The sequence below is a fragment of the Biomphalaria glabrata genome, chromosome 6, assembly GCF_947242115.1.
Source record: "Biomphalaria glabrata chromosome 6, xgBioGlab47.1, whole genome shotgun sequence".
NCBI classification, from domain to species: domain Eukaryota; kingdom Metazoa; phylum Mollusca; class Gastropoda; family Planorbidae; genus Biomphalaria; species Biomphalaria glabrata.
The window spans coordinates 37,109,003-37,135,818 of record NC_074716.1 but is presented as its reverse complement, the minus strand read 5'-3'; the positions used below and the strand labels follow the sequence as shown (position 1 = coordinate 37,135,818).

Below are 26,816 nucleotides of genomic sequence, written 5' to 3'. Positions count from 1 at the left end.
TCACCCCTTTTTTTTTTCCACTTTCAATACAATGATTCGAATCTCTTTTTTTTTTTAATTTCATTTTGCACGTTGTACCAAAGTTCTTAATACAATCTCTATTCTTCAACTTCTCAATTCAATTTGGAAATATCAAAATATTTGATAGGAAAAAAGAAATAATATCATATTTGCTTTTATTGCTTTTATTAAATATTTTGTGTATTGCAGTCGTAAAGGAACTTCTCTAATTGATATGGTTGCAGGAAGAGGAAATAAAAAGAATAAACTCAATATGATATGTACTTGAAAAGTAGAATTAAACATAAAAAATTGGATTGAATTAAAGAGGACAAAAACCGGTTTGGAAAAATTGACCATAGTGGTCATTTACAGTGTGTAGTCTGATTTCTGAAAGTGCTTAGTTATTCCAAGTATATGTAATAACTGGGAGAATATGTAAATATGCTTCTCAGTTGTATATGGAAATATTTGATAGGCTCTATGTTTCTTGTAAAAAAAAATGGACCGAAAAGGAAGTAGATTAGTTTGCTATTTAAAAAAATGGAAGTAGAATTTTAAAATATTAAACATTAGTACGTATAAAAATATATGGGCTGAAACTGTGAAAAAAAACAACAACACTACCATGAATTGTGAATGGTGCTTAGTTGTTTTAGGTACAAGGTCAGAATAACAGGTGAAATTTTCATGTTTTCATCCATCCCAAATGGGAGAATTATTGATAATTGTTAATGAATCAGTTATGGCCTTTGTAAATGTAGATGGTATAGGCTATTGTAAGTAACAAAAAAATACAGATTCTGTCATGCTCAAAACAGGTGCAACTACTTTTAATCATTTAATTAAAGCTTTTCTAAACATGTTGTGTTATTTTTTAATAATGGAATCAGGTCAAGATTATCCCCAACTTCATGCACTCCAAGACTCCACTGGCTTTTTGAGACTTGTCCCAGCACTCAAACCACTTTTCCATTTCGAAAGGGGAATAGACGCTATTAGTTTTTTTTGTGGTCTGTTTGTCCGTCTATCCGTGCTATTTAGATCTCGTAAACTAGTAAAGATAGTGAAAATCCGACTTCATGATATTTTAGACCTTTCAAAGTTCTGATGCAACTGCTACTTTTTTTCTTTTCTGAAAGTGAAAAATTTAATTTTAATTTAATTTTTAAAATCAACTGTGCAAGCAGTTTTGTCATAAAAATACACCATTTCTACAACTATTCACTATTAATAGTAAAATGTTAGGAAAATGTTTTTTTCCTTGAGGCTTTGAATATGAGATTGACCATTTACAAAACAATTAGATCAATTCTATGACATCAGTTAGGCCAGGTTCAATTCTAACTTCATCTTCACTTTCACTTATCCCTTAGTCTGCTGGACCGTAAGGGCACCACACAAGATCTGTCAACCTTCTTTTTCCATTCTTCTCTGTCATTTTCCTTTGATAGAATTTCATTCTGATATTCTTTCTGAAAATATTGAAACCTTTGGGGGCCGATTTTGAGTTAGTTTCCACCTAAACTGTCTTTGTAACCTGTTTTGTTTATTTGTAATAGATCTAGGCTAACACTAAAAAGCATTTATAGAAATACAAAAAAAAAGGGGGCGGGGGAACGACCTGAACTCGAACTCCTGGTTTAACCCTTCTCAGCATTATCAAGCCAACATGGTAACCACTTTGCTAGTGGAGAGACTATGAACATGAAAGATTGTATAGTTACCTATTGTTTCTATAGTCTCGTCCTATTTTTCATGTTGCGTTCACTAAGACTTAGACGACAATCCATAAAGGGGACTGATTCAAGTTATACCACCACTTCAGTCAAGTACCAATTCTTTCCCTTGTTTGAGATACCAAACAAAATAATTAATTACCAATATTAAATTAACTAATTGGTTAATTTTTATAATTGAATCTTGTGTTGTCAGGTAACAGAAATAAATGTGCAAATTTCAGCTCAATCCAAGATAGATGTCAGAGATATACTTTGTAAAAACTTTATACCAGACAGAGTGAGTTTGTAATTGACAATGAACAATTAATCATGTAACTTACAATAAGTGCAAAATAATAGTTACACAATTTATAAATTAGATAGATTCTATGGCCTCCTTCAGTCGCGAAGCGACTATGGATCATCTCATGGAAATGAGATGAATGCCTGGGCATTAGCTGTGGTCGGAACGATGTCGCCCACACATCAGTTCCCCCCTCTCCACGCAGCTGATGTATCCAAAGGAACGGCAGTGCCTATACAGTTTGGGGTCAGCGGCGTCGCAGGTTCTGCCAGAGTGTAGCACTGGGTGCTGCAAACTGCCTTAGGGTCGCCAGCTCCTGATTTTTCCTCAGGGTTGACTCCCGAAGCCTTTCCCATGATTGGGTAAAGCTGCAAGGCAACAGAGGTTTGAATTCAGAGTTTTCCTTCTCTTAGGTGGGAAGCCAGCCATGGCTAACGAGCCCCTCCTGCCCGAAGCTTACTGGTTATGGCGCCAGTTACTCACCTTTGCCCATTCTCCTGTTAGTAGGCCTATGAACAGTTCCGCCGGTCTCAATATCTGAGCCACACGTGAAGGCCAGGAGTTGGACTGGTTGTCAGAGGCTGTTTGAGACGCATGCCAATAGAAAGCATTTTATAGGTATTGGAGTGCTTACATCCATTACCACTTCTGGCAATGACAACCTTGCGGAACCAGAAATTAGATAGATAAACAACTAATAAATGTTGATTTAGACTAGTCTAAATCTTTCGACTCAGGACCGGACACAACAGAATGCGACAACACATGTACCGGAAGCTCAAAATTGGAACCAGTGAAATCTGCCCATGTGGAGTATCACCAGAGAATGCCGACCACGTCCTCCAAAACTGCTCTCTTTACCGAGAGGCCCGTATAAGACACTGGCCCCAAAACACCCCAATAGAAAGAAAACTATATGGAGATCTCCCTGATTTGGAAACCACTGCGCAGTTCATCTCATGTATTGGTCTAGTCATCTGAACACTCCAACATAACAATTAGAACGAAGAAGAAGAAGTAGGAGACTTGTCTAGTCTGCAAAGTTCAGAGCTGAACCAAACTAGCAGAGATTTACCATATAAGTTAATCTGTACAAGTGGAACGGAAGACAGATATGCAACATCAATCATGGCATATCCCTCCTATCTATTCCTGGCAAAATTGTGGCTAGGGTCCTGCCAAATAGACATTACCACCACCTTAATGCTGGCCTACCTCTAGAGAGTCAAAGTGGCTTCATACCGTATCTCAAACAATGGAAAGAAATTGTACTTGACTGAGGTGGTGGTATAAGCTGAACTAGTCCCCTTTAAAGTAAGTTTGAAACACACCTAGCTAGTGAAGTGGTTAGAAATTATCCTAGAATGTTCCTCTGTTTAAAAAAAGCTTTTAAAAAATGATTAAGAAAAAAATTCACCCAGATATCCCTTTATTTCTCTATTCCCCCCCCCCTCCATTTTCCCAACTGGTCCAGATAAGTAATAGGATCATAGCGTATTGAGAACGCTAAAAGCATGAAATAGCGCTTAACAAAAGCGATTGGTAAAAATATTTCTAATAACACAGATTTATTGTTGTTGATCTAGATCTATTACAAAAAGTGTTGCAAGAAGATATCCATATGCCTTGCTCATACACAGAAAATGGAGACTAGAAGTAAACACTTCCAAGACTGTCTATTCTCTGTTCACGCTCGGGTCTGGCATTCTCGGGCAACCTTTCCGGCTCTCCCTTAACAAAGTGGCTCTCATCATGGAAAAGCTACCCAAATACCTTGGTGTAACTTTAGATCGTAAACTAAAAATGTGTGAGCACATCAAGGAAGTCTCAGGGAAACTTGGATTGTGTAGGAGCCCGAGTAGACATGCTTCGATCAAGGTATTTAAGAGCAGTCTGATAACAGATACACTACAGTCAACCTGTGCAAATCTATGGCTCTATGACAGCTCTTAAATAGCTTGATAAGATACAGTCCCAAGCCCTAAGATTTGTCTGTAGAACCTTTAGGAAAAGTTCAGTAAATGCAGCTGAAATAATGGCTAATGTAGGTCCACTAAACCTTAGGAGAGAAAGGTCAGTACTGACCTGCTTTGAGCGGTATAAAAGGCTGGATGAATACCTCCCAGCTAGAAAACTAGTAGATGGTTGGAGATCCAGAAGATTATCTAGATGCAGTCTTTTATGAATCATGCCACTAATCTGATAAAGCTGACCTCACCATCAACACACAAATTATTCAACATTTTTACTCCCAAAGACCCCAGACATACGCTTAAAACTAGTAGACCCTTACGCCTAAGACACCCTAAGCTAAGACATCTAACAACCTTCAAATTCTAGCAATGGAGACCATCAATGCCTTCAAGCCCAGTGCCATTTTTGCATATACTGATGGGTCGGCATCGATAGACTCTGGAAAAGCAGTTTCTTGGCTCTGAATCTTTGGACCATGTTGTATTGTTTGCAGTTTTGATGCAGAGGCCATGGCAGTCTGTGAAGCTTTAAAAGTAATTGACTCTCAACTCGGCTAGGGGCATTTGAGGGCAACACAGATTATTGTGGTCACTGACTCAAAACTCAAAGCCTGTACTTCAGGCTTTGCAAAGCCCTGGACCATGGCCCCCTCCCTCAATATCGACACTGTTATCATGGCATCACTGAATATAAATCAACGCTATGGCACCCCTGTAATAATGCAGTGGGTACCTAGTCACATAGGTGTGACTGGCAACACCATTGCAGATTCCTTGGCCCACCAGGGAGGGCTAACACCACTCACCGAGCACGCTGTGAGTTTTCGTTATGCTCTGGCTAGAATAGAAATGGAAAAGTGGTTTGAGTGCTGGGACAAGTCTGAGTCTGGGAGCGCATGAGACACCCTGACCGCACTATCCCATGGTGGAGGCTCTCCAGGCCTGAGCAAGCTTATTATAGCACAGTGCAGGACAGGCCACTGTCCTGTTGGCTCATATTTCTCATTGCTATGGCAAAACTTTGACTCAAGTTGGCCCCCACTGCGGGGAAGAAGAGAAAACAGTGTCTCATATTCTTTTTGACTACCCCAGACTTGCTTATCTCCGTCTCGACAGGTCTGGGAAACCACAAATTCTCGACCTGTATGGTGACATGTATGTTGTACGTGTGAGCAGGTCAGGCAGGCGCGAGTGGGAGAGGACCTATTCTCTACTGCTCAACATTAAAATTTACCAACAGTAGGCAGATGTTTGCGCTACTTGGTGGGCTCAATCTGTGCACCTCGGTATGGTGACCAAGGGGCTAGAGTCACCTAAGTAACCAGACAACTAACTATACTAACTTAACTAAATGAAAACAAGATAACAAAACTTTAGTTTACGATAAATAAAACAAAAAGAAACTTTATTTACATACAAAAATAAATCAATAATAAAATATAATATATACACTACTAACTTGACTAATCACTACTACTGAACCCATCAACTAACTAAAACCCTCTAAATCTACACCACTACAAACACTAACAAACTAACCAAACCAACGACCTAACTAAATCACTACAACTACTACCCTAGACCTAGATCGACAAACAAACTACAATAAACTAGTCTAGATCTACAATATCCTACTACTATAACCCTAAAGCAAGAAACAGACTATAACTAAGCCACTAAGCCTATAACTATAAAGGCTACACAACAAAAACAAAATAACAATAGATTCTAGAATTGGAGTAGAATAGATCTACAGAAACAATAACAAAACTATCAATAGCAGAAACAAAATAAACAAACTCAATGATACTATCCCGCACTAACCTATATAAATATGCGGAAGTACTATTATAAAATCTGACACTAACCTATAAAAATAAAATATATAAAAATAGATCTAACCTATACAACAAAAATACATTTTAAAAAATAGCTAAAATTGCATATAAAACTAGCTCTGGGAGCGCAAGCTCACATACGCAAAACAGCAGGGTTTCTGTCCAGGGCTATTGCAAGAGAGGAGTTTGATGATCATCATGATTACAGACTTAATTACAGGACTGATTCGAACTAATTGAGACAGCTACACTTCGTATAAGATTTTTTTAAAAAGTATTTCTTATGGTTTTTTTGTTTGTTTGACAATTTGAAGTGGAGATAAATGTGGTGAAGGTGATTTATTGTATTAGCTGTTGTTCTTTCTGTATACAAGAGTTTGTAATAGATCAATAGAATGTCTTCACAACTGGTGCACCCTGTTCGTTAATTCAAGTATTTAAACTAGACAAGACAGAGGTTTGAATTGTTTTAATGTCTGTTATTACACATCTCTGTAGCATGACTAGAAATGCCATTATTCATATTTGGTCTGTAAAATATATGAAAGTGTAATTTCTTTTTTTGTTCTAACCAGAATCCAGTAGATGATGATTATTTGTGGCAAGTGTGTACTAAACTGTGCAAGTTAAAACATTCCTCTGTGATACAGATATTATGGGCAGCAAGATTTGATTGCCATGTATTGATTTGCTCACAATTTGAAGGTTAGTTATTTCAATCTGCAACTAAATTTTCCATGGATTTTAAGCCAGCTACCTGAAAAATAAAGCTTTGATATTATTTTTTTATTTCCCTAAATTTCTAAAAGTTAAAATATAGACTCATGCCATTATCCTTTAATAAATTTATAACCAAGGTTTGGATTTTGAGATATTTAGATAAGGTTCTTATACTTTCTTTAGAATTGTTGCATAATTAAAAATCATATCTGTACCGCCTCAATAGAATCACACTGGCAATAGGACTTTTTAAGCCAGTCTTGGCCAAGATTGTACAATAGCATTACAATGTCATAAATAATTCAAGCTATTAGAGTGGTCACCATTTTGTACAGATATATGAGGACAGCATGAGAAATGACACACTTTACCTAAAAGATCTGCTTTCGAGAAAGAGCATCCACCTTTTTTATCGCCTCCCGTAAGGGGAAAAGCCGCTATTAGGTTTGTGCAAAATGTCCTTCTGTCCACACTCAGATCTTGAAACCTAGAAGAGAAATTTAAAATATTATTTCACCATGCGATGCGCCTTGCAAAGTTTAGGTGCAACGGTTACTTTTGTTTTCTAAAAACAAACCGCTTAATTTATAAAATTAATTATGCAAGCGATTGTTTCATAAAAATAAACCAATGAGGTAGTTCCGTATTTCTGACCTACTTTAACCAAAGTCACGTGATAGTAGGACAACATAGAAAAGAATGGCCTTGTCTTCCTATATTTCCATTGCTGTTGCTCCTCAATTTTTACATTTTAAAATATACACAGTACTTCAACAAACTTCCCGAATGTTCAAATAACTATACGAATGTTTTCATAAAGGGCCAAGAACTGTTATAAGGATGTGTTTAAATTATCAATGATATTTCCTTTATAGTCCACAACAAGCGTCAACACATTGCTGATGATACATTCACATACAGATGTTTTTACAAAAGTTCTTGTAAGATTAAAAAAAAGCTTGGTGTAAACTACACAAAACACACATACATACATACATACATACATACATACATACATACATACATACATGCATATATACATATATATATATATATATATATATATATATATATATATATATATATATATATATATATATATATATATATATCATGGGCGTAGCCAGGGGGGGGGGGAAGACGCACTTTAGTGACATTTTTTTTGCTTTGATTTTGTTAATTTTAGGTGAGATTTTAATACTAAACCATCACTTGCCCCAGCACAGCTAAAGGGGTTTTGAGTTTAAAACCCCTACCAGTGGGTTTAGAGTTTAAGACCCCTACCAGGGGTTTTGAGTTTGAAACCCCCCTACCAGGGGTTTTTGTAGTTAAATCCCCCTCTTCTATAAAACGAAACACACAAAAAATGCAAACGATAATCCCCAAATTCCAAGTGCACAGTTAAGGAAGATTTAGATTTAAAACCCCCCTCCAAAATTTACGATAGACCCCCTATTCAATATGAAAAAAAAAGCAAATTATGCACTCAAAATGTTATGAGCGTAGCTAAATGGGTTTTCACTCAGTTTTATGTTTAAGCTCCCTCCAGTGGAGTTTGAAGCAAAAAATACATCTTCAATAAAAAAAAAAGCAAATTACACACTCTAAAATCTAAGAGCGTAGCCATATGGGTTTTGAGTTTAAACCCCCCGCCAGCGGGGTTTGAAGTTAAAAAATACATCTTCAATGTAAAAAAAAGCAAATTACGCACTAAAATGCTATGAGCGTTGCCAAAAGGGGTTTTGAGTTCATATCTCCCTTCACAAGGGTTTGATGCTAAAAAATACTTCTTCAATATAAAAAAAAACGCAAATTACACACTAAGATTATTTTAGCGTAGCCAAGCGAATTGGGGGTTTTGAAGCCTATTACGCACAAGGAAGGGGGGATGAAAGTGTTACTTTTTTTTCTTGAACTGGTTACCCGAATGCTAAGAACTGTAATTGTAGTCATTCATTGTACATCAAGAAATCTTGATCTCAGTAAGGCAGATTATAGGCCAACGCTTCGGCACCTTCTATCAAAGGTTTAACTATTTGTTTTAGTTGAAACTATTAAAAAATGTATCTCTAGATTCTCCTGTTATTAACAAATTATAGTTTAGCGCTAAGGAGTAGATTGAAACCACTAAATATTGACTTAAAACGCTTCAGATTCCCACTACAAACTTACTAAACCTAAGCACGGTGCGCGTTGTATACACACAACCACGTGACTCGGGGGGAATACGGAACTACCGGTACCTCATTCTTAAAAAATTACGTAAATGAAAGGGAGGCAATGTTATAATATGCTAACAAAAAAGGACGATTTCTGTGTATTTTCAGTATTACTAAGTCAAATAAAAGAAATGTTTACAACAAATATAAATAACTAGCCTGACATTACCCGCGGCCTGCGGGTCTAAGTTTGTGTTTACTAATCTAGTGGATTGGATTTAGATGTATGTTAAACTTAGCTAATGATCCTTTCAAGTTTTTTCTTTTTCGCTACGAAAATAAAATTAATTTTGCGAAAATGGGTTTACCCGAAGCCGATACATTCATATCTATTAAAAACGAAAAGAGTGTTAAATGAATGGGATTATAAAGTAGACAATAAAACGAAATAATTTTTAGTACGCGATTCATGAATGAATATCATGGGCGTAGCCAGGGGGGGGGGGGTTCTTGGGGTTCAACCCCCCCCCCCCCGAAATGAAATCCCCCCCTTTGGGGGGGGGGGGAGTCGGAATTTAGTGACTGATTTTTTGCTTTGATTTTGTTTATTTTATGTGAGATTTTAATACTAAACCATCACTTGCCCTAGCACAACAAAGGGGTTTTGAGTTTAAAACCCCCTACCAGGGGGGTTCGAGTTTAAAAACATCTACCAGGGGGGCTCGAGTTTAAAACGCCTACCACAGCTGTTCGAGTTTAAAAACCCCTACTAGGGGTTTTGAGTTTAAAACCCCCTACCAGGGGTTTTGAGCTTTAAACCCCCTACCTGGGGTTTTTGCAGTTAACTCCCCCTCTTCTATAAAACAAAACAAAAAAAAAAGAAATGCAAACGAAAATCCCCTAATTCCAAGAGCACAGTTAAGGAAGATTTTTATTTTAAAACCCCCTCAAAAATTTACGATAAACCCCCTCTTCAATATAAAAAAAAAGCTAATGACGCACTCAAAATGTTATGAGCATAGCTAAATGACTCAGTTTTGAGTTTAAACCCCACTTCACTTCAGGTAAAAATAACTCTTTTTAATAATAAAAAAAAGCAAATTATACACTAAAAATGTTATGAGTGTAGTCTATGGGGTTTTGAGTTTAAACTCCCCTCCAGTGGAGTTTGAAGCTAAAAAGTACTTCTTCAATATAAATAAAAGAAAATTACTCACTCTAAAATCTATGAGCGTAGTCAAAGGGGTTTTGAGTTTAAACCCCCCGCCATCTTCAGTGTAAGAAAAAAAGCAAATTACGCACTCAAAATGCTATGAGCGTTGCCGAAAGGGGTTTTGAGTTTAAACCCCCATTCAGAGGGGTTTGGTGCAAATTACACACTAAAATTATTTGAGCGTAGCCAAGCCAATCGGGGGTTTTGAGTTTCTTCTACAGATGGCTTTTTTTTTAAAGTTTAAAACCCCTCCAGATGGTTTCGAGTCTAAGATCCCCCTACAGAGCATTTTGAGGTGGAAAACCCCCAACAGAAGATTTTGACGATAAAACTTCTCTTTTCGATATAAAATCTAAAGCAAACTACAGTCATTTAATTCCAAGAGCGTATTCAAGAGAGGTTACACATTTTAACCAGTGGCAGGGCTCCATTAATAAACTGCAGTGAATAGTCATCTACCAAAATCGAAAAACACTAAATATAGCTCAACAAAGATGGCTAAGACAGATTTCAGGAGTCAGTTATAGAGGTCGGATCTAAATCAAGGAAATCCTATGCCGAACTGGGAGTCGACCCCTTAGTAAGATTGTGATAGAACGACGCATGAGGTTTGCGGGACATGTTCTCCGACAAAATGAATTACGCATAAGAAGAGTTGCAATGATATCCTAGTACAACTTGACGCCACTCATTCATGGAGGTCCTCATGGTAGGTGGGAAGAGGCTTCAGACATTACCAGTGACAGATTTTTATGGAAACTGCTTGACGTCAAATGCTCCGAACGGCGTGGGAGGGTCTAAGTCAGTAAGAATAGCACATTAGGTTTTTGAAATAAAACTTTTTAATAGCATTAAAATGGACTGTAGATACCTCAGAATATGCATTTTGTTGGCTTTCAATACCAGAAATAGTGCTTGGCGGCGGGGCTTCGCCCCGCGCTGGGGTGCTCCTGGCGATCGCCCAGACCCCCTTGCTAGTAATGGCGGGGAGTCCACAATGTTATGGAAACAGCTTGATGGCAAATGCGCCGAACGACGAGGGAGGGTCTAAGTCACTAAGAATAACACATTAGGTTTTTGAAATAGAACTTTATAATAGCAGGAAAATGCACTGTTGATACCTCAGAATATGCATTTTGTTGGTTTTCAATATCAGAAATAGTGCTTGGGGGCGCCCTGCGCTGGGGGAGCTCCTAGCGCTCCCCCAGACCCCTTTGCTAGTAATGTCGGGGAATCTACAATTTTTTCACTAACTCATGGAAGAACCTATTCTAGGGTCTAGGGCACAATAAACGTCTTCCGAAAGAATGAAGGGTCAGAATGTAATAAAGATTATGTACACACACATACATACACACACATAAATACATATAATTTTTTTTCCCGGGCGGGGGTCGGGGGGGGGGAGAAAAAATTCACCCCCCCAAACCCCCCCCCCCCCCGAAAAAAAATCCTGGCTACGCCCATGATGAATATAGATCTAGGGCAGGCCTATCTCAACTCGGCTTCGCAGCTTTCATAAACGAATGTAGTCTATTAAAAATGCTTTAGAAAACCAAATTTGAATGTTAATTTGATCAAAATATGAAATGAATGGACTATAATTAGTATGTTAATGTGTTAAAGTATAAAACTATCTGTGAGAAGAGAAGTTTTATCATCTTAGAGTTTTAGATCTAGGGATGGAAAGAAACATTACGGTATTGTCTAATGAAAGAATGTTCGTCAGGAAATCTGTAGTCACAGATATAATGAACTAATTTATGTAAAAATGATTTTGAAACACAAATTTGAAGGTTAATTTTTTTATATAATGAAATCAATTGACCATCTTTTGTATTTTCATGTGTCAAAGTAAAAAACTTTCTTCGCAAAGTGTATTTCTTAAAATTAGATCTAGATCTAAATCCTTTCGATCTTTTCTTATGTCACATTGTAAACATGGCCTAGATCCATAAATACTATAGCTTTAATAGAGTCGGACAACTTTTTTTAGGGTCTTAATTTTGTTTTAGGGCTACAATACATACACTACGGTCTAACTTAGTACACAAGGAACATTCCTGCCAAGTTTTATCAAGATTGGTCAAGCGGTTTTGAATTCTATTAGTCACATACATACATATATACATACGCCTTACTTTATACTTAATAGTATAGATAGTTAATGGTGTTTTTTTCTGGTCAACTAGCTGCTAAAATTAAAAGACATTTATGTTTGTTTATAAATGCTAATAATGCACTTTGTATGTAAATATCACGCACATTTTTTAAAATGTACTTTTTATGCAGCGACTTTCGTGCATTAGCGTAATGTCGCAACATGTTGCGGTGCTAAACTAGTTCCTTAAAAATTTCTAAATAAGCAGATTTTATTTTTTGTTTAGTGCCCCATCAGGATAGAAGCCTTTTTTTTTTCATTTTGTCTGTCCATCACGTTTAGGTTAAAAAATACAAATACTAAAAGCAATGGAAAATCTGATTTAACCTTAAATGTTCTTTTCTATAGTTTTAACTATCTATAATAGATTGTTCCGGATGGTTTTGTGAAAACAAGTCAATGTCAACGAATCTCTGTTTGCTCTTCTAATTTATATTATATTTAATTTCCATGTTTAAAGGTTGCAAAACACTTGATCAATCATATGTTGTTTCGTTTTTTTTTATGTAAATAGCATATAAATGTAAAATGAAAATCCCCATCGATATCAAATCGTTCCGTATTTTCAATTTAATACAAATGTATGTCAGATGACCTTTTTTTTTCAAAATTATCGACAATAGGTTGTTCAGGATTTTAAAATAAAAAAAAGTAATTTACTAGAAACTATTATTGAAAATCACTTTTAGTAGCCCTCGTGAGGGGAAAAGCCGCTATTAGGTTTGTTAGACTTATTTTACATTTAATTTTCTTGCTGAAACATATAAAAAGTTTTTTAATCGGTAAAGAATGTTCCGGATTTAGTTTTGAAAAAGAAAACGACCTACATAACATTAATATTCTTACAAATCGTCGCCAATATTGTTCATAATTTTATTAGAAAAATCCACTAACGCCAAATAACTGTTTGAAATCCCTCTTCTAACAAATAAAACAAATAATCTTCTTCTCGTTTACAAAAATTGGTTGTTCCGGATTTTTATGAAAAACATTTTAACTCTATTTTTTTTTTTTAAATCGCTTTTCTATCTTATACTACAATTAATTTTCTTGGTTAAACGTTACAAAATCAAATTTTATCTTAATTTTATGTTCCGGATTTTTAAGGAAAACAACTTCCTAACACCAAAGTATGGTATGATAATCTCTCCACAATGCTATGGTAGATATAATTTTAATACAAGATCATCCCAAAAATTTAATTAACGGTATTTGATTTATCTGAGATTCTCTCTCTTTCTTTCTCTCTCTCTCTCTCTCTCTCTCTCTCTCTCTCTCTCTCTCTCTCTATATATATATATATATATATATATATATATATATATATATATATATATATATATATATATATATATATAGGTCACACAAATACTTTAAGAATCAGTTTCCTCCATATCTATGTACCCTCGTTAGCTATCTCGTATAGAAAAAAACACATTTTAGTCTAACTAGGCCGTGTGACGTAGGCTTAAGAATTTTTTCTACTCTAGATTTTTTACACTAGATCTAGATTTTTTTACACTAAATCTAGATTTTTAACACTAAATCTTTTTTTTTTTTTACAATAAATCTAGATTTATATTCTAATTAAAATTGAAATTGAAATTCTAGATCTAAATCTAGACTTAAAGTGTACAAGATAAGAGATTTTGATCTCCATATGTCTAGATCTATTTTGCAATTTTATAATATACTAAAACTAATCTCTTTTTAAATTTAACGTTGCATTCAGTGTATTGATAGATTATCTAGGCTTGTTTTTATTTTACGTAAATCTTATCTAAATTACATCCAAATTATTCAAAATTTAGAAATTAGATCTACGATATATATATATATATATATATATATATATATATATATATATATATATATATATATATATATATATATATATATATCATGGGCGTAGCCGACCCCCCCCCCGACGAAATGAAATCCCTTCCCACGGGAGGGGTGGGGGGTTAGTGACTGATCTTTTGCTTTAATTTTGTTTATTTTAGGTGAAATTTTAATACTAAACCATCACTTGCCCTAGCACAGCCAAGGGGCTTTTGAGTTTAAAACCCCCTACCACAAGTTTTTCAGTTGAAAACCCCTACCAGAGGGTTTTGAGTTTGAAACCCCAAACCAAGGAGTTTGCGTTTAAAGCCCCATACCAGTAGGTTTTGAGTTTAAAACCTACTACTAGGGGTTTTTAGTTTTAAACCCCCTACTAGCGGGTTTTGAGTTTGAAAACCCCTACCAGGGGGTTTTGAGTTTCAAACCCCATACCAGCACTGGCGGATCCAGGGGGGGGGCGGTAGGGGCGATCGCCCCCCCCCCACTCGGCCGACCCCCCGGGGGGGGGCGGACGAATTTTAGTATATAATTCACACAATTTGTATTCGAATTTATTACTTATGTTAATAATATATACTAATTATTTATATTTCAACCTATTTTTAGATTTTCTCGCCCTCCCCCCTTCTAGTATTTTGGCCGATTTGGTAGGGTCGGGAGGGGGCGATGGCATCAATCCGCCCCCCCACCCACCATAAACTTTCGAGTGGGGAGGGCGGTCCTAATTATTTGCAATAATCACAGCTTGCTAACAGAATCACTTAAATATCCATATGATTAAAACTTGTTATTGGTATTTTAACCGGTCTATATATTATGTCCTTCATCTTTGGCCGATCGGAAGGGGAGGAGCGAATACCTCTACTGCCCTTCCCATCTAAACCCTTTGAGTGGGGGGGGGGCGGTCCTACTTTTATGGAGAAATCATAGTATGTGAACAAAATTAGTCGAATATCTATATAATATAAACAGGTGGAAGTGCGATACATGCAATCACCTTACCCCCATCGCACAAACCAATACTTTTTCTTTTTGTATTATAGTAAGAAATTACAAAATTTAAAAAAATATGTCACTTATATAATTTATATATGCTATAAAGTAAATTCTTATATCGAGTCGCCCAACCTCTATTCTTTAATGCAAAATGCAATCATTAGCAGAAATTATAAAAAGGAGCGAGGATTAATCGTTTTCATTTTACCGCCCCTCCCCTTTCCAGACAGAGTTTGTGTAATTTCACATGTATTTATCATAACTATTTTAAGAAAGACTTTGCTTTGGAAAAGTTATAATTCAAACGAAATTTGTTAATATAACAGTCACGGTTGAGATGAGTTCAAAAGCCAGATAACCTTTTCCTAGTCGACTTTTTCCAACCTTTACTCAATCTGATATTTTTCTAGTTAAATAAATTTAGGACTATAACTCACAATTTATGCTTACATTTTATTGAATATTATTAATGGATTTTTTTTTCGGCTGCGATCCTCAAAGCCTTAATCTAAATATGTTGGGTATCTTATATTTTCAAAGAACAAATCGGTTGTATTGTATTTGCAATGTATTAAGGGACTATAAATTCATATTAGAATATTTTTCCACATTATTCGAAAAGTCCTTTATAATAGAATGAATAATGAGCTGTAGGTCAGGAGAATGCGTTACTGCAGTGAAGAATGCTAAAAAACGCTTTTAGCGTTGAGGCTTCGCCCCGAACCTCACTGATGAATAATAAGCCGTAGATGTCAGGAGAATGCGTTTCTGCAGTGAAGAATGCAAGAAAACGCTTTTGGAGTAGGGGCTTCGCCCCGAACCCCACTAATAAATAATGAGCTTTAGATGTCAGGAGAATGCGTTTCAGCCGTGAAAAATGCAAGCAAGCACTTTTGGAGTAGGGGCTTCGCCCCAAACCCCACTAATAAATAATGAGCTTTAGATGTCAGGAGAATGCGTTTCAGCCGTGAAAAATGCAAGAAAACGCTTTTTGCGTCGGGGCTTCGCCCCGAACCCTACAGATAAATAATGAGCTGTAGATGTCAGGAGAATGCGTTTCTATCGTGAAAAATTCAAGAAAACGCTTTTAGCGTCGGGGCTTCGCCCCGAACCCCACTAGTAAGTAATGAGCTGTAGATGTCAGGAGAATGCGTTTCAGCCGTGAAAAATGCAAGGAAACGCTTTTGGAGTCGGGGCTTCGCCCCGAACCCCACTGATAAACAATGAGCTGTAGATGTCAGGAGAATGCCTTTCTGCAGTAAAGAATGCAAGAAAACGCTTTTGGCGTCGGGGCTTCGCCCCGAACCCCACTAGTAAGTAATGAGCTGTAGATGTCAGGAGAATGCGTTTCAGTCGTGAAAAATGCAAGAAAACACTTTTGGCGTCGGGGCTTCGCCCCGAATTCACTGAGGAAACTTACAGCGCTTTCCCAGACCCCCAAGTTTGCAAGAGAAAGGCCTCAACATGACAGTTTTTTTTTTCTGTTTTTTTTTCGCCGAAGATTGAGAAACAGTCATAGACATAAATAAATATAGACTGGAAGTAGGAAGTTATTTTTATTTGGGGGAAGTCAAATATGTTTTATGTACTCTATCTATGTGAAAAAAATGGCGGCAATCGAGCTATAAATTCTAGGACTAACATTTCAGCCAATATATAATTATGATCTTTAGTTTTCAAAAGTAAAAAACTGCCATATTCCCAATATTTTGCCTTTGTTTCATAATCATAGACATAGGCAAATATATATATAGGTTTGTGATGTGGATCTATGTTTGTTGACATGGCTTCTTTATTAATGTATGGCGGTCGTCTTATCGATTCAAATTGTTAGAATTAGTTTTTAGTCAAAAAAGTCAAAGAAAATGAGCAGAACGTGCTCTAATGTTCGTAGTACGATAGGCCAAGGATAAATTCTAAAGGTTGAAAAAAAAAAAGAATATTATACACATTAACTTTCAGTTTCAGTAAGTCAGAATAATTCAGTATCACTGACACCGTGACTGTCACTAGTTTAATATTGATAGATCTAAATCTAATAAATATGACTAATATTTGTAATAACTAGGTCTAATACTTTTCATACTTTTTACTACTAACTATTAAACTAGTCAGTCTATCATCTATGCATGCAGACTATAGACTAGATCTAGTATAAGTATAGATTATAGATCTAGTGACAATCTTGAATCTAGTCCTAGACTATTTATATACTAACTATAGACTAGACTATACAGATTACAATTATAGTTTATAGTATAGTATAGTAGTATAGTACTAGATCTAGTAGTAAGTAGTATTTTTTACTATAGTATTTATATAGACTAGATCTAAATCTAGCATTTAAAACTATTTATAATTAGGCACGATTAGAGATATAATAATACAGAAGGGGTTCTATCAATTATATAGGTTATGGCTGAAAAACAAACAAACTATAAATACTTTTAATTTTACACTGCTCATAACTGCTGTATAACTCATACAAACTTATCTTTTTCCCAAATGTTTCCCATAATAATTTTTACTTTATCGTCCAGTCTATATATATATGTCTATGGAAACAGTCTTATTTTATTCTCATATATCGAATATATATATATATATAGGCTGTACGCACGTTTATGCATAGGGTTAGGGTTTACTGTGCGTTAGGGTTAGGGTTTGGAAAAAAATCGCCCCCCCCCCCCACTCTAAAGTTCTGGATCCGCCATTGCATACCAGTGGGTTTTGAGTTTAAAACCTACTACCAGGGGTTTTGAGCTTAAAACCCTCTACCAGTGGGTTTTGAGTTTGAAAACCCCTACCTAGGATGGAGAGAATAACAGTGCATCAGGGATCGTGAAGAGTCTAAATGTTTGGAAACTAAGAAGCCAGCTTTTGGTGCTGCCTGAAGGTTGTAGAAGGGACCTGGAGCAAAGCGGGGAAGGCTGTCGTTGGTCCACATTCGGGTTGCTGTCTAAAGGACTGGTAAATTAGTAGCAAGACTCTGAGGAAGCTGAAGGATGTTATGTGTTTGTCCTAGTGAATAAACACACCTATTTATTTCGTGTTAAACTGTGTTGAGTTGCCTGCCTTACGTTGAGTGCCTACCCTAGAGTTACAACAATATATATATATATATATATATATATATATATATATATATATATATATATATATATATATATATATATAATGTATATATATTTTGATCTATGTTTCAGTGTGAAGTCAATAGTGATGTTACAGAATTTATTTTGTTACCAAGAAGAACTAAAAATTATATTTTCTGCACTGAATTAGAGTTCACATACTAGTTAATTATTCCAGTAGTTCATTGAACACCAAATCAGGCTTCATTTTGAGAAACACTCATAAATATTGGTAGGAGAATTTCTTCCATTACTTTTCCCAATCAGAGCTTATCTCAGGTGCCTTTTAAATGACATCTGAGTTAGAGTTATACAGTGTAAAATTATTTTCATTCTTCACATTTTTATACAATGTACTTTTGCTTCTTTTGAGCTATCTATATATATAATTCTCTTCATGGCTCAACAGTTTGGACAAGACGCAAGGGAAAGATCACTCTTTTATTTCTAAAAGTCGGACTAGAGTTTACCCCACGTAAAAAAAGAAGGGGGGGGGAGAACAAGTAGTATTGACCCGTCACTAAATAGCAAGGCTGGACTTAACCATTGTGAACAAGAAGTATGGGAAAGTGAACAAGTAATCTACCCTCTATTCAACCGTTACTAAATAGAAGGGCCGAACTTAACCATTGTGGGGCCCTATGCGAAACGGATTTTGCGGGGTCAAGTTTGGGTAGGGATACGGATAATAAGTGAAAATTAAGAGTTTGTATTGGAAAATAAATTCGTCTTTGCATTTTCTTCATTCTTTATTACGTACAGAATTACTTTACAAGCCTTGCGTGTAGCGAAGTAATGCAGTCTATCATAAAAATACTATTTCCTACATAGATCACGCTCAATAGCAAGAATTACTAAATGTTTCAATCTATCTACTAGAATTGTTGACCTCAAGTAATTCTTCATTAGTATGAGGCGCGAGAAGCTTCTTTCACTAGATTCCACAATTACGGGTATTGCATAATGTCGTGTGTTTTTTTAATCGATCGTAATATTGGCATTTTCCATATTGAAAATTTTTGTCTATATATTTCAGGAGATTTGTATGAGTTTTCAAAAGATTTTAATAATTTCCGGATATTTCCAGGACTTTTTCGTATATTTTGCTATTTCAGGAGTTTTCCAGGAGCTCTTGGTAAATCGACAGAAGGCCGCGGGAAATCTGTTATAAGTTATCAAATGGTTTAATTTAATAATTTATACACCTAAAATTAGCGCGGGTCCTATATAAGTGCGGGGCCTACTGCGGTCGCACAGGTTGCAGTAGCCTAAGGCCAACCCTGCTAAATAGCGGCGTATGCTACGCCGGCCGGTCGAGTAGTTGTTAATATTTTCTTTTATTGATATATTTTCAGCAGGATATTTTACTCTGCAAGATAGTCTCAGAGCTTGCACTCCTAGTGGTTTTGACTCAGGAATAACACAAATTCTAATGTTACAGTTGAGCTCTGCTGCTAAACATTTAAATAATCTGGGTATTCTTTACCTGAATTGGACTAGTAAGTAACATGACAATAAAATTTAGTAATTAATTGGCCAATTAAGTTATTATAAGAAATGCTTAAATTTAAATTTAATATTGCTAATAATGTTTACTTGTACATAAGTTTTGTTTATCAGCGGAGAGGTACACTTGAGCTTGGTTTGGCTACCTATCAAGCGGGCTTGAGGTTCGAACCCAACACGAGCTGTGTTGTGTTAACTGAGCTCTTAAAGGCAGCACGGGAAACATTCTCCCAGATTCCCCCACTGGTCAACAAATGAGATTTAACCATAGCGCTGTGAGCATGCTTTAAGCATATATATATATGTAACCAGGTGCTGTCTTCTATGTCAGCTAAGGAAAGTTGGCGCCGAAGCTGGTCTTTAAAGCGTTTCCCTGTTACGTCGACCACCTTTTAGCTCACCAAAAAAGACTGCCTTTGGCATACGTTCGTCTCCCATACGGAATGCGTGACCTGCCCAGCGTAACTGTCGGATCATAAGAAGCCCCTCTATACTGTCTATACCGGCGTTCACTAGGACATCGCTATTTGTAGTGCGGTCTTACGGAGGTATGTCCATGATGGAGCGTAAGCATCTTTAGTGAAAGCGCTCAAGTAGTCTTAGTTGCTTTCTGTATAGTACCCTCTCCTGAAGGCGTCTAAAAGCGCTACTGGCCCTGGCCAGACGGTTATCAACTTCCCTTGAAAGTGAGGCGTCATTTGATACTATACTACCTAGATATGTGTAATGGTCTACTACGTTAAGGGGCTGTCCGTTTACGGTCATCTTTGGGCTGAGTAGGTTTTATGGAGACTTCTGGAACATGACTTAATTTTCCCGAGGTTTATAGATAGACCGAAAGAAGCGGTAGCGTATGCAAATTTATTGACCTCGTTCTGGAGATTATGTTCATTGTGAGCTAGCAGGGCGCAATCGGCATAGAGAAGATCCGTTATGACTATCTCCTTTGTTTTTGTATGGGATAGTAGACGTCGAAGATTGAACACATTGCTGTCCGAACGAAACCTGATGTAGATGCCTTCGTGCAATTCCTGCCTCATTTGACCCAGCATTACGGTAAAGAAGATAGCGAATAGAGTAGGAGCAAGTACACAGCCCTGCTTCACGCCATTTTCTATTCGGAAGTGATCAGACAGGTCACCGTTGTATCTGATCTGGCCTTTTTTCCCACGTGAAACTGTTTGAGAATGGATAGGAACCTAGGTGGGCATCCCAGCCTGGCCAAAATTCACCACAAACCATTGCGACTGATCGTGTCGAAAGCCTTGGTGAGGTTCACAAAGGCAGCGTATAGGCTTAGGTTCTGCTCTTCGCATTTTTCTTGTAATTATCGCAAAACAAATATCATGTTTACCTCTACCGGCTCTGAAACTACATTGGCTCTCAGATAAGACCTCGTCCACTAAAGAGTGGGTTAGTCGATCGAGCAATACTCGAGCAAAGCTCTTTCCTGCTACTGACAGAAGTGTAATGCCTCGATAGTTGGAGCAGTTAGTCTTGTCACCCTTTTTTATAGGAATATGATTACGGAATTTCTAAGTTCAGGTTATTCTTGGTGAGGTATATATATAACTCAAACATTCTGAATTGACCTTTGAATGTGTCCATATTTTGTTTTCAGGTGGAAACATTCTTTCTTATCAGTCTGATCAAGGCATTGTTGTTAAATTAAGCAACTTTTCAGCAGCAGCTTGTATTGATTACTATGATGTTGGATTTCTTCAATTAGTCTTACCAACAAATATACTAATGCCAGAGGTATACAAAAATATGTTTCTATACGTATACTTGTTGTGTATATATGTTCTTGTTGTGTGTTGTGAACTGATCTGTTCTTGTGTGTCAAAATGTCTTGGTGTCCAGGTCAGCTTGTGTGAGTCTACTGTGTTATCGTGAACTGTTTTGTCATTCTTGCTCAATAAAGCCTAGGATCAAGACATGTCTTCTTGTAAAGTTTCATTAGGTTACAATACTTGAGGTATAGGACCATAATTTATTATTTAACTTAATGCACACGACCAATAATAATACTTTTGTACACCTCATAGGAGTTGTCTAACTTGCAGGTTTTATGCAGCTTATAATGCTTTATTTTGTGGCTCACGGTTGACTGCATTTACAAAACTGTTTAATTATTCTCTGTTTTACCTTTGTAAGAAAAAACATCTTACTGTTTGTCAGATTAACATTTTGTGAATCATTTAACATAATGTAAGTGTAGCGGTTTGGGAAAAAAAACGAAGTGTTTTAGAGAGTATTTAAATAACTAGTGTCTACAGGTGATGAAGTGTTTTAGAGAGTATTTGAATAACTAGTGTGTACAGGGGATGAAGTGTTTGAGAGTATTTAAATAACTAGTGTGTATAGGGGATGAAGTGTTTTAGAGAGTATTTAAATAACTAGTGTGTACAGGGGATGAAGTGTTTGAGAGTATTTAAATAACTAGTGTGTATAGGGGATGAAGTGTTTTAGAGAGTATTTAAATAACTAGTGTGTGTAGGGGATGAAGTGTTTTTAGAGAGTATTTAAATAACTAGTGTGTATAAGGGATGAAGTGTTTTGGAGAGTATTTTATATAACTAGTGTGTATAGGGGATGGCGTGTTTTAGAGAGCATTTAAATAACTAGTGTGTATAGGGGATGAAGTGTTTTAGAGAGTATTTAAATAAATAGTGTGTACAGGGGATGAAGTGTTTTAGAGAGTATTTAAATAACTAGTGTGTACAAGGGATGAAGTGTTTTAGAGAGTATTTAAATAAATAGTGTGTACAGGGGATGAAGTGTTTTAGAGAGTATTTAAATAACTAGTGTGTACAGGGGATGAAGTGTTTGAGAGTATTTAAATAACTAGTGTGTGTAGGGGATGAAGTGTTTTAGAGAGTATTTAAATAAATAGTGTGTATAGGGGATGAAGTGTTTTAGAGAGTATTTAAATAACTAGTATGTGTATAGGGGATGAAGTGTTTTAGAGAGTATTTAAATAAACAGTGTGTATAGGGGATGAAGTGTTTTAGAGAGTATTTAAATAACTAGTGTCTACAGGGGATGAAGTGTTTTAGAGAGTATTTAAATAACTAGTATGTGTATAGGGGATGAAGTGTTTTAGAGAGTATTTAAATAAACAGTGTGTATAGGGGATGAAGTGTTTTAGAGAGTATTTAAATAACTAGTGTCTACAGGTGATGAAGTGTTTTAGAGAGTATTTGAATAACTAGTGTGTACAGGGGATGAAGTGTTTGAGAGTATTTAAATAACTAGTGTGTATAGGGGATGAAGTGTTTTAGAGAGTATTTAAATAACTAGTGTGTACAGGGGATGAAGTGTTTGAGAGTATTTAAATAACTAGTGTGTATAGGGGATGAAGTGTTTTAGAGAGTATTTAAATAACTAGTGTGTGTAGGGGATGAAGTGTTTTTAGAGAGTATTTAAATAACTAGTGTGTATAAGGGATGAAGTGTTTTGGAGAGTATTTTATATAACTAGTGTGTATAGGGGATGGCGTGTTTTAGAGAGCATTTAAATAACTAGTGTGTATAGGGGATGAAGTGTTTTAGAGAGTATTTAAATAAATAGTGTGTACAGGGGATGAAGTGTTTTAGAGAGTATTTAAATAACTAGTGTGTACAAGGGATGAAGTGTTTTAGAGAGTATTTAAATAAATAGTGTGTACAGGGGATGAAGTGTTTTAGAGAGTATTTAAATAACTAGTGTGTACAGGGGATGAAGTGTTTGAGAGTATTTAAATAACTAGTGTGTGTAGGGGATGAAGTGTTTTAGAGAGTATTTAAATAAATAGTGTGTATAGGGGATGAAGTGTTTTAGAGAGTATTTAAATAAATAGTGTGTACAGGGGATGAAGTGTTTTAGAGAGTATTTAAATAACTAGTATGTGTATAGGGGATGAAGTGTTTTAGAGAGTATTTAAATAAACAGTGTGTATAGGGGATGAAGTGTTTTAGAGAGTATTTAAATAACTAGTGTGTACAGGGGATGAAGTGTTTTAGAGAGCATTTAAATAAACAGTGTGTATAGGGGATGAAGTGTTTTAGAGAGTATTTAAATAACTAGTGTGTACAGGGGATGAAGTGTTTTAGAGAGCATTTAAATAACTAGGGTGTATAGGGGATGAAGTGTTTTAGAGAGTATTTAAATAAATAGTTTGTGTAGGGGATGAAGTGTTTTAGAGAGTATTTAAATAACTAGCGTGTACAGGGAATGAAGTGTTTTAGAGAGTATTTAAATAACTAGTGTGTACATGGGATGAAGTGTTTTAGAGAGTATTTAAATAACTAGTGTGTACAGGGGATGAAGTGTTTTAGAGAGTATTTAAATAACTAGTTTTATATTTATATAGGAGATTAAGTATTCTAGATCAGGTAATTTTTTTTCTATATGAGCTTTTTGGAGCTTGTGCTTTGCTAGGGCCTGCTATCAAACAATGGAGTATAAAATCACAATTTGATCTCAATTTCTGAAACTGAAGCCACGAATGAAGATTATACACACGTCTATATATTTTATTTCTATGCATTGGCGTCACTAGGCAGGTGGGGGGGGGTTCTGGCCGCACCAGGTTACACCCACCAGGTAGTGACACCCAAGTTGGAAAAATTCACTTTTCCAAAATGCAACTTCAAAAAAAAAAATTACTGCCTCGAATTTCTCTCACAATTTAGTATCAACATGTCCCAACCCTTCTTAATTTAATTCTATTTGACTTGTAATCTTCCTATTATAAGAAAGTTAATGCGTTGTAGACGCCAGGAGAAATAAATTCTGAAGCTCAGAATTGTAGAAAAACGCTTGGCGCCCGGGGCTTCATCCCGGACAACTTTGAGTGAATTTAAGGCACTCCCCTAAACATCTTATCTGACGAGTGGCGAACGTAACATTTTTTGTTGCAATGTGTTGAAAAACACATAGACGTAAGCCTCTCGCGCTTCATTCTACGCATAAGACTGCAAGCTTTCTCCACGGAAATCAGTCTAAGGCGACTTTAATGCCACTTCTCAGAAGGTGCCCACGAAATTCAGAACTTCTACAAAGGTTTGACGCCAGGTTAGACGTGGACGGCCATGTTTTTTATTTTCTCTTTTCGGCTTTCATGTTAAGTCTGACTTTAGTAAACGTGTTTCGTCTTGTCTAATGATATGTCTCACAAATGTTAATTGACGTTCAGTGGCCACTTCCCTTAGACGGTGAATGCCTGTGTGTGAAAAGATTTCTCTATTGGTAAAATTAACTCTGGAGTTTTGAAGGATCCTTCTCAGCCATCTTAGCCTCTTTTCAACCTTCCACGCCTCGAAGCGTAGATGGTCGTTGGAACAATGATTGTATTGAGTAGGTTGATTTTAATCTCAAGGCTTATTGATTTGTTTGTTCAGATAGGCCGTACTTTTTGAAAGACGGCTCCTGCTTTCCAATCCGACATGCAACACCATTATATATATATCTATCACTTGAGATAACACTGCCTAAATATGTTAACTTTACTATTTGTTCAAGATCTGTTTGACCAATGTTGATAGGTTTACTGGGTAATCTGCACCCTAAATGTATAACTTTATCCGTAATATCGCGTATACATTTAATTGTATTTCAAAGTAATGCTATGTCGTCTGCAAAATCCAACATTGTTTGTGCCATGGGAATCCGAATGTAGCCTGTTTAATGACATCGTTGATGGCTACAAGAAAGAGAAATGGGGATAAGATACACCCTAATCTCATATCCGTTGAAGAATTCTAGCGTCTGTTGTGAGACAACAGCTTGATTTGCTTTAGACATATCGCTGAATCTGGGCAAATAGTTGCAAGATGCCTTACTCTCTTGCTATTTTCCAGAGTGATTCGATGGACGCTATCAAACTTTTTTTTAAATCTACAAAACTGAATTTTTGTCCTTTGTTGGTATTCCAGGCTTTTTTTTTTTGACGAAGTTTCGCTTGATTTGCTTTTTCGGAAGCAGCTGAGAAACACTGGTAAAATTAAAAAACCTTTTCCTTAAGGAGCTCTTAAATAATCTCTAGTAAAAAAATATGTTCATCTCAAGGTTTCTCAATTCTATGATAGTACATTTTTAATTTATACAATAACATTTGATAAATGTGAAAAACAACGACATTTTAAAATAGAATCGAAAACTATTTTTCGAGTATAACCAATTTATTAATTAGCTTACAGTTTTATTGTTCAAAATTTAAAAAAAAAATGATTACTTTTCTTGTAATTCAACGTTAATTGTTAATTTATTATTTGTTGAACGTTAGGCAATCTATCACTGAGTACCGAAGCGTCTTTTTTATTTTTACAAAAAAAAGCACTTTATATACTTTCAGCCGACATGCCGTATTATTAAAAACACCTCTATGTGAACTTCTCAATCATCTAGAGTCTTAGACAGTCATTATTTTAGACTAGATTTAAGTAGAGTCTAGACCTAGATTTAGTAGGCCTATTATTATAAAAAAAAAAATAATAATCAGTCATTATATACATCATTCTCAATTTTATTATTAGGTCTAGGCATTGAAAAGTAAATCTATTAATAAACTATAATAGATCTAAGTCTAAGTACTAACTTATTAAATAAGTCATTATAAGTAGAAGTATTATAATGAATATTTTATAGATCTAGATTGACTATTATAAATTATAGATAGATCTATAGATCTCTAGTTTAGTAGATTAAGTATAGAGTATAGTAAACGTATTACAGTATTATTAGATCTATGTCTTATGTCTATATCTAATAATCTAATAATTAAAAAACTTTAGTCTTTATTATATCTAGACTTTTTTCTAATAAAAACTGACTATAGGCATAGCATAGGCTAGACTCGGCAATCTAGTCTCAAGTTAGAATCTATACTATTACTAGATCTATTCGATTTTTATATATAGATCTAGACTAGAATTAGATTATAGATCTAAATATACTAATGGAGAGATGATATGATGTGTTAGCTAATAGCGTTGCACAAGAAACAAACCTGGGTTTATCTAAACTCTAATACTTGGTATGTAATAGTAAAACAGCACCTACCTAAATAAATCGTAACTAGCAATCAAAAACCTATATTTATTGTAGTATATATAGGTCTGTGGTTGTATTTTATATAGCCTTCGTAACTTATTTATAGAGAAATTACTTTTGTAATTTCTTTTACTGAAAATTGGGCTATTCGCGTCTGACACATATAATGTTTATGTTCAGCAACAAACCCTATTGAATTAACTCATAATAAACC

The 26,816-nt window shown here is 35.7% G+C and overlaps 1 protein-coding gene across 6 annotated transcripts in view; it reads left to right on the top strand.

Annotated features, from left to right (window-relative positions):
• Positions 1–26,816, top strand: part of LOC106072180 (uncharacterized) — an 84,958-nt gene that overhangs the window by 36,167 nt on the left and 21,975 nt on the right. For 5 of the 6 annotated variants that reach the window (XM_056033720.1, XM_056033718.1, XM_056033717.1 and 2 more), the window contains exons 8-10: positions 6,412–6,541; positions 19,417–19,560; positions 21,189–21,325. In XM_056033720.1, the coding sequence (XP_055889695.1) occupies positions 6,412–6,541; positions 19,417–19,560; positions 21,189–21,325 (411 nt within the window). The remainder of the gene's footprint in view (positions 1–6,411; positions 6,542–19,416; positions 19,561–21,188; positions 21,326–26,816) is intronic. The other variant, XM_056033722.1, reaches the window with a different exon arrangement.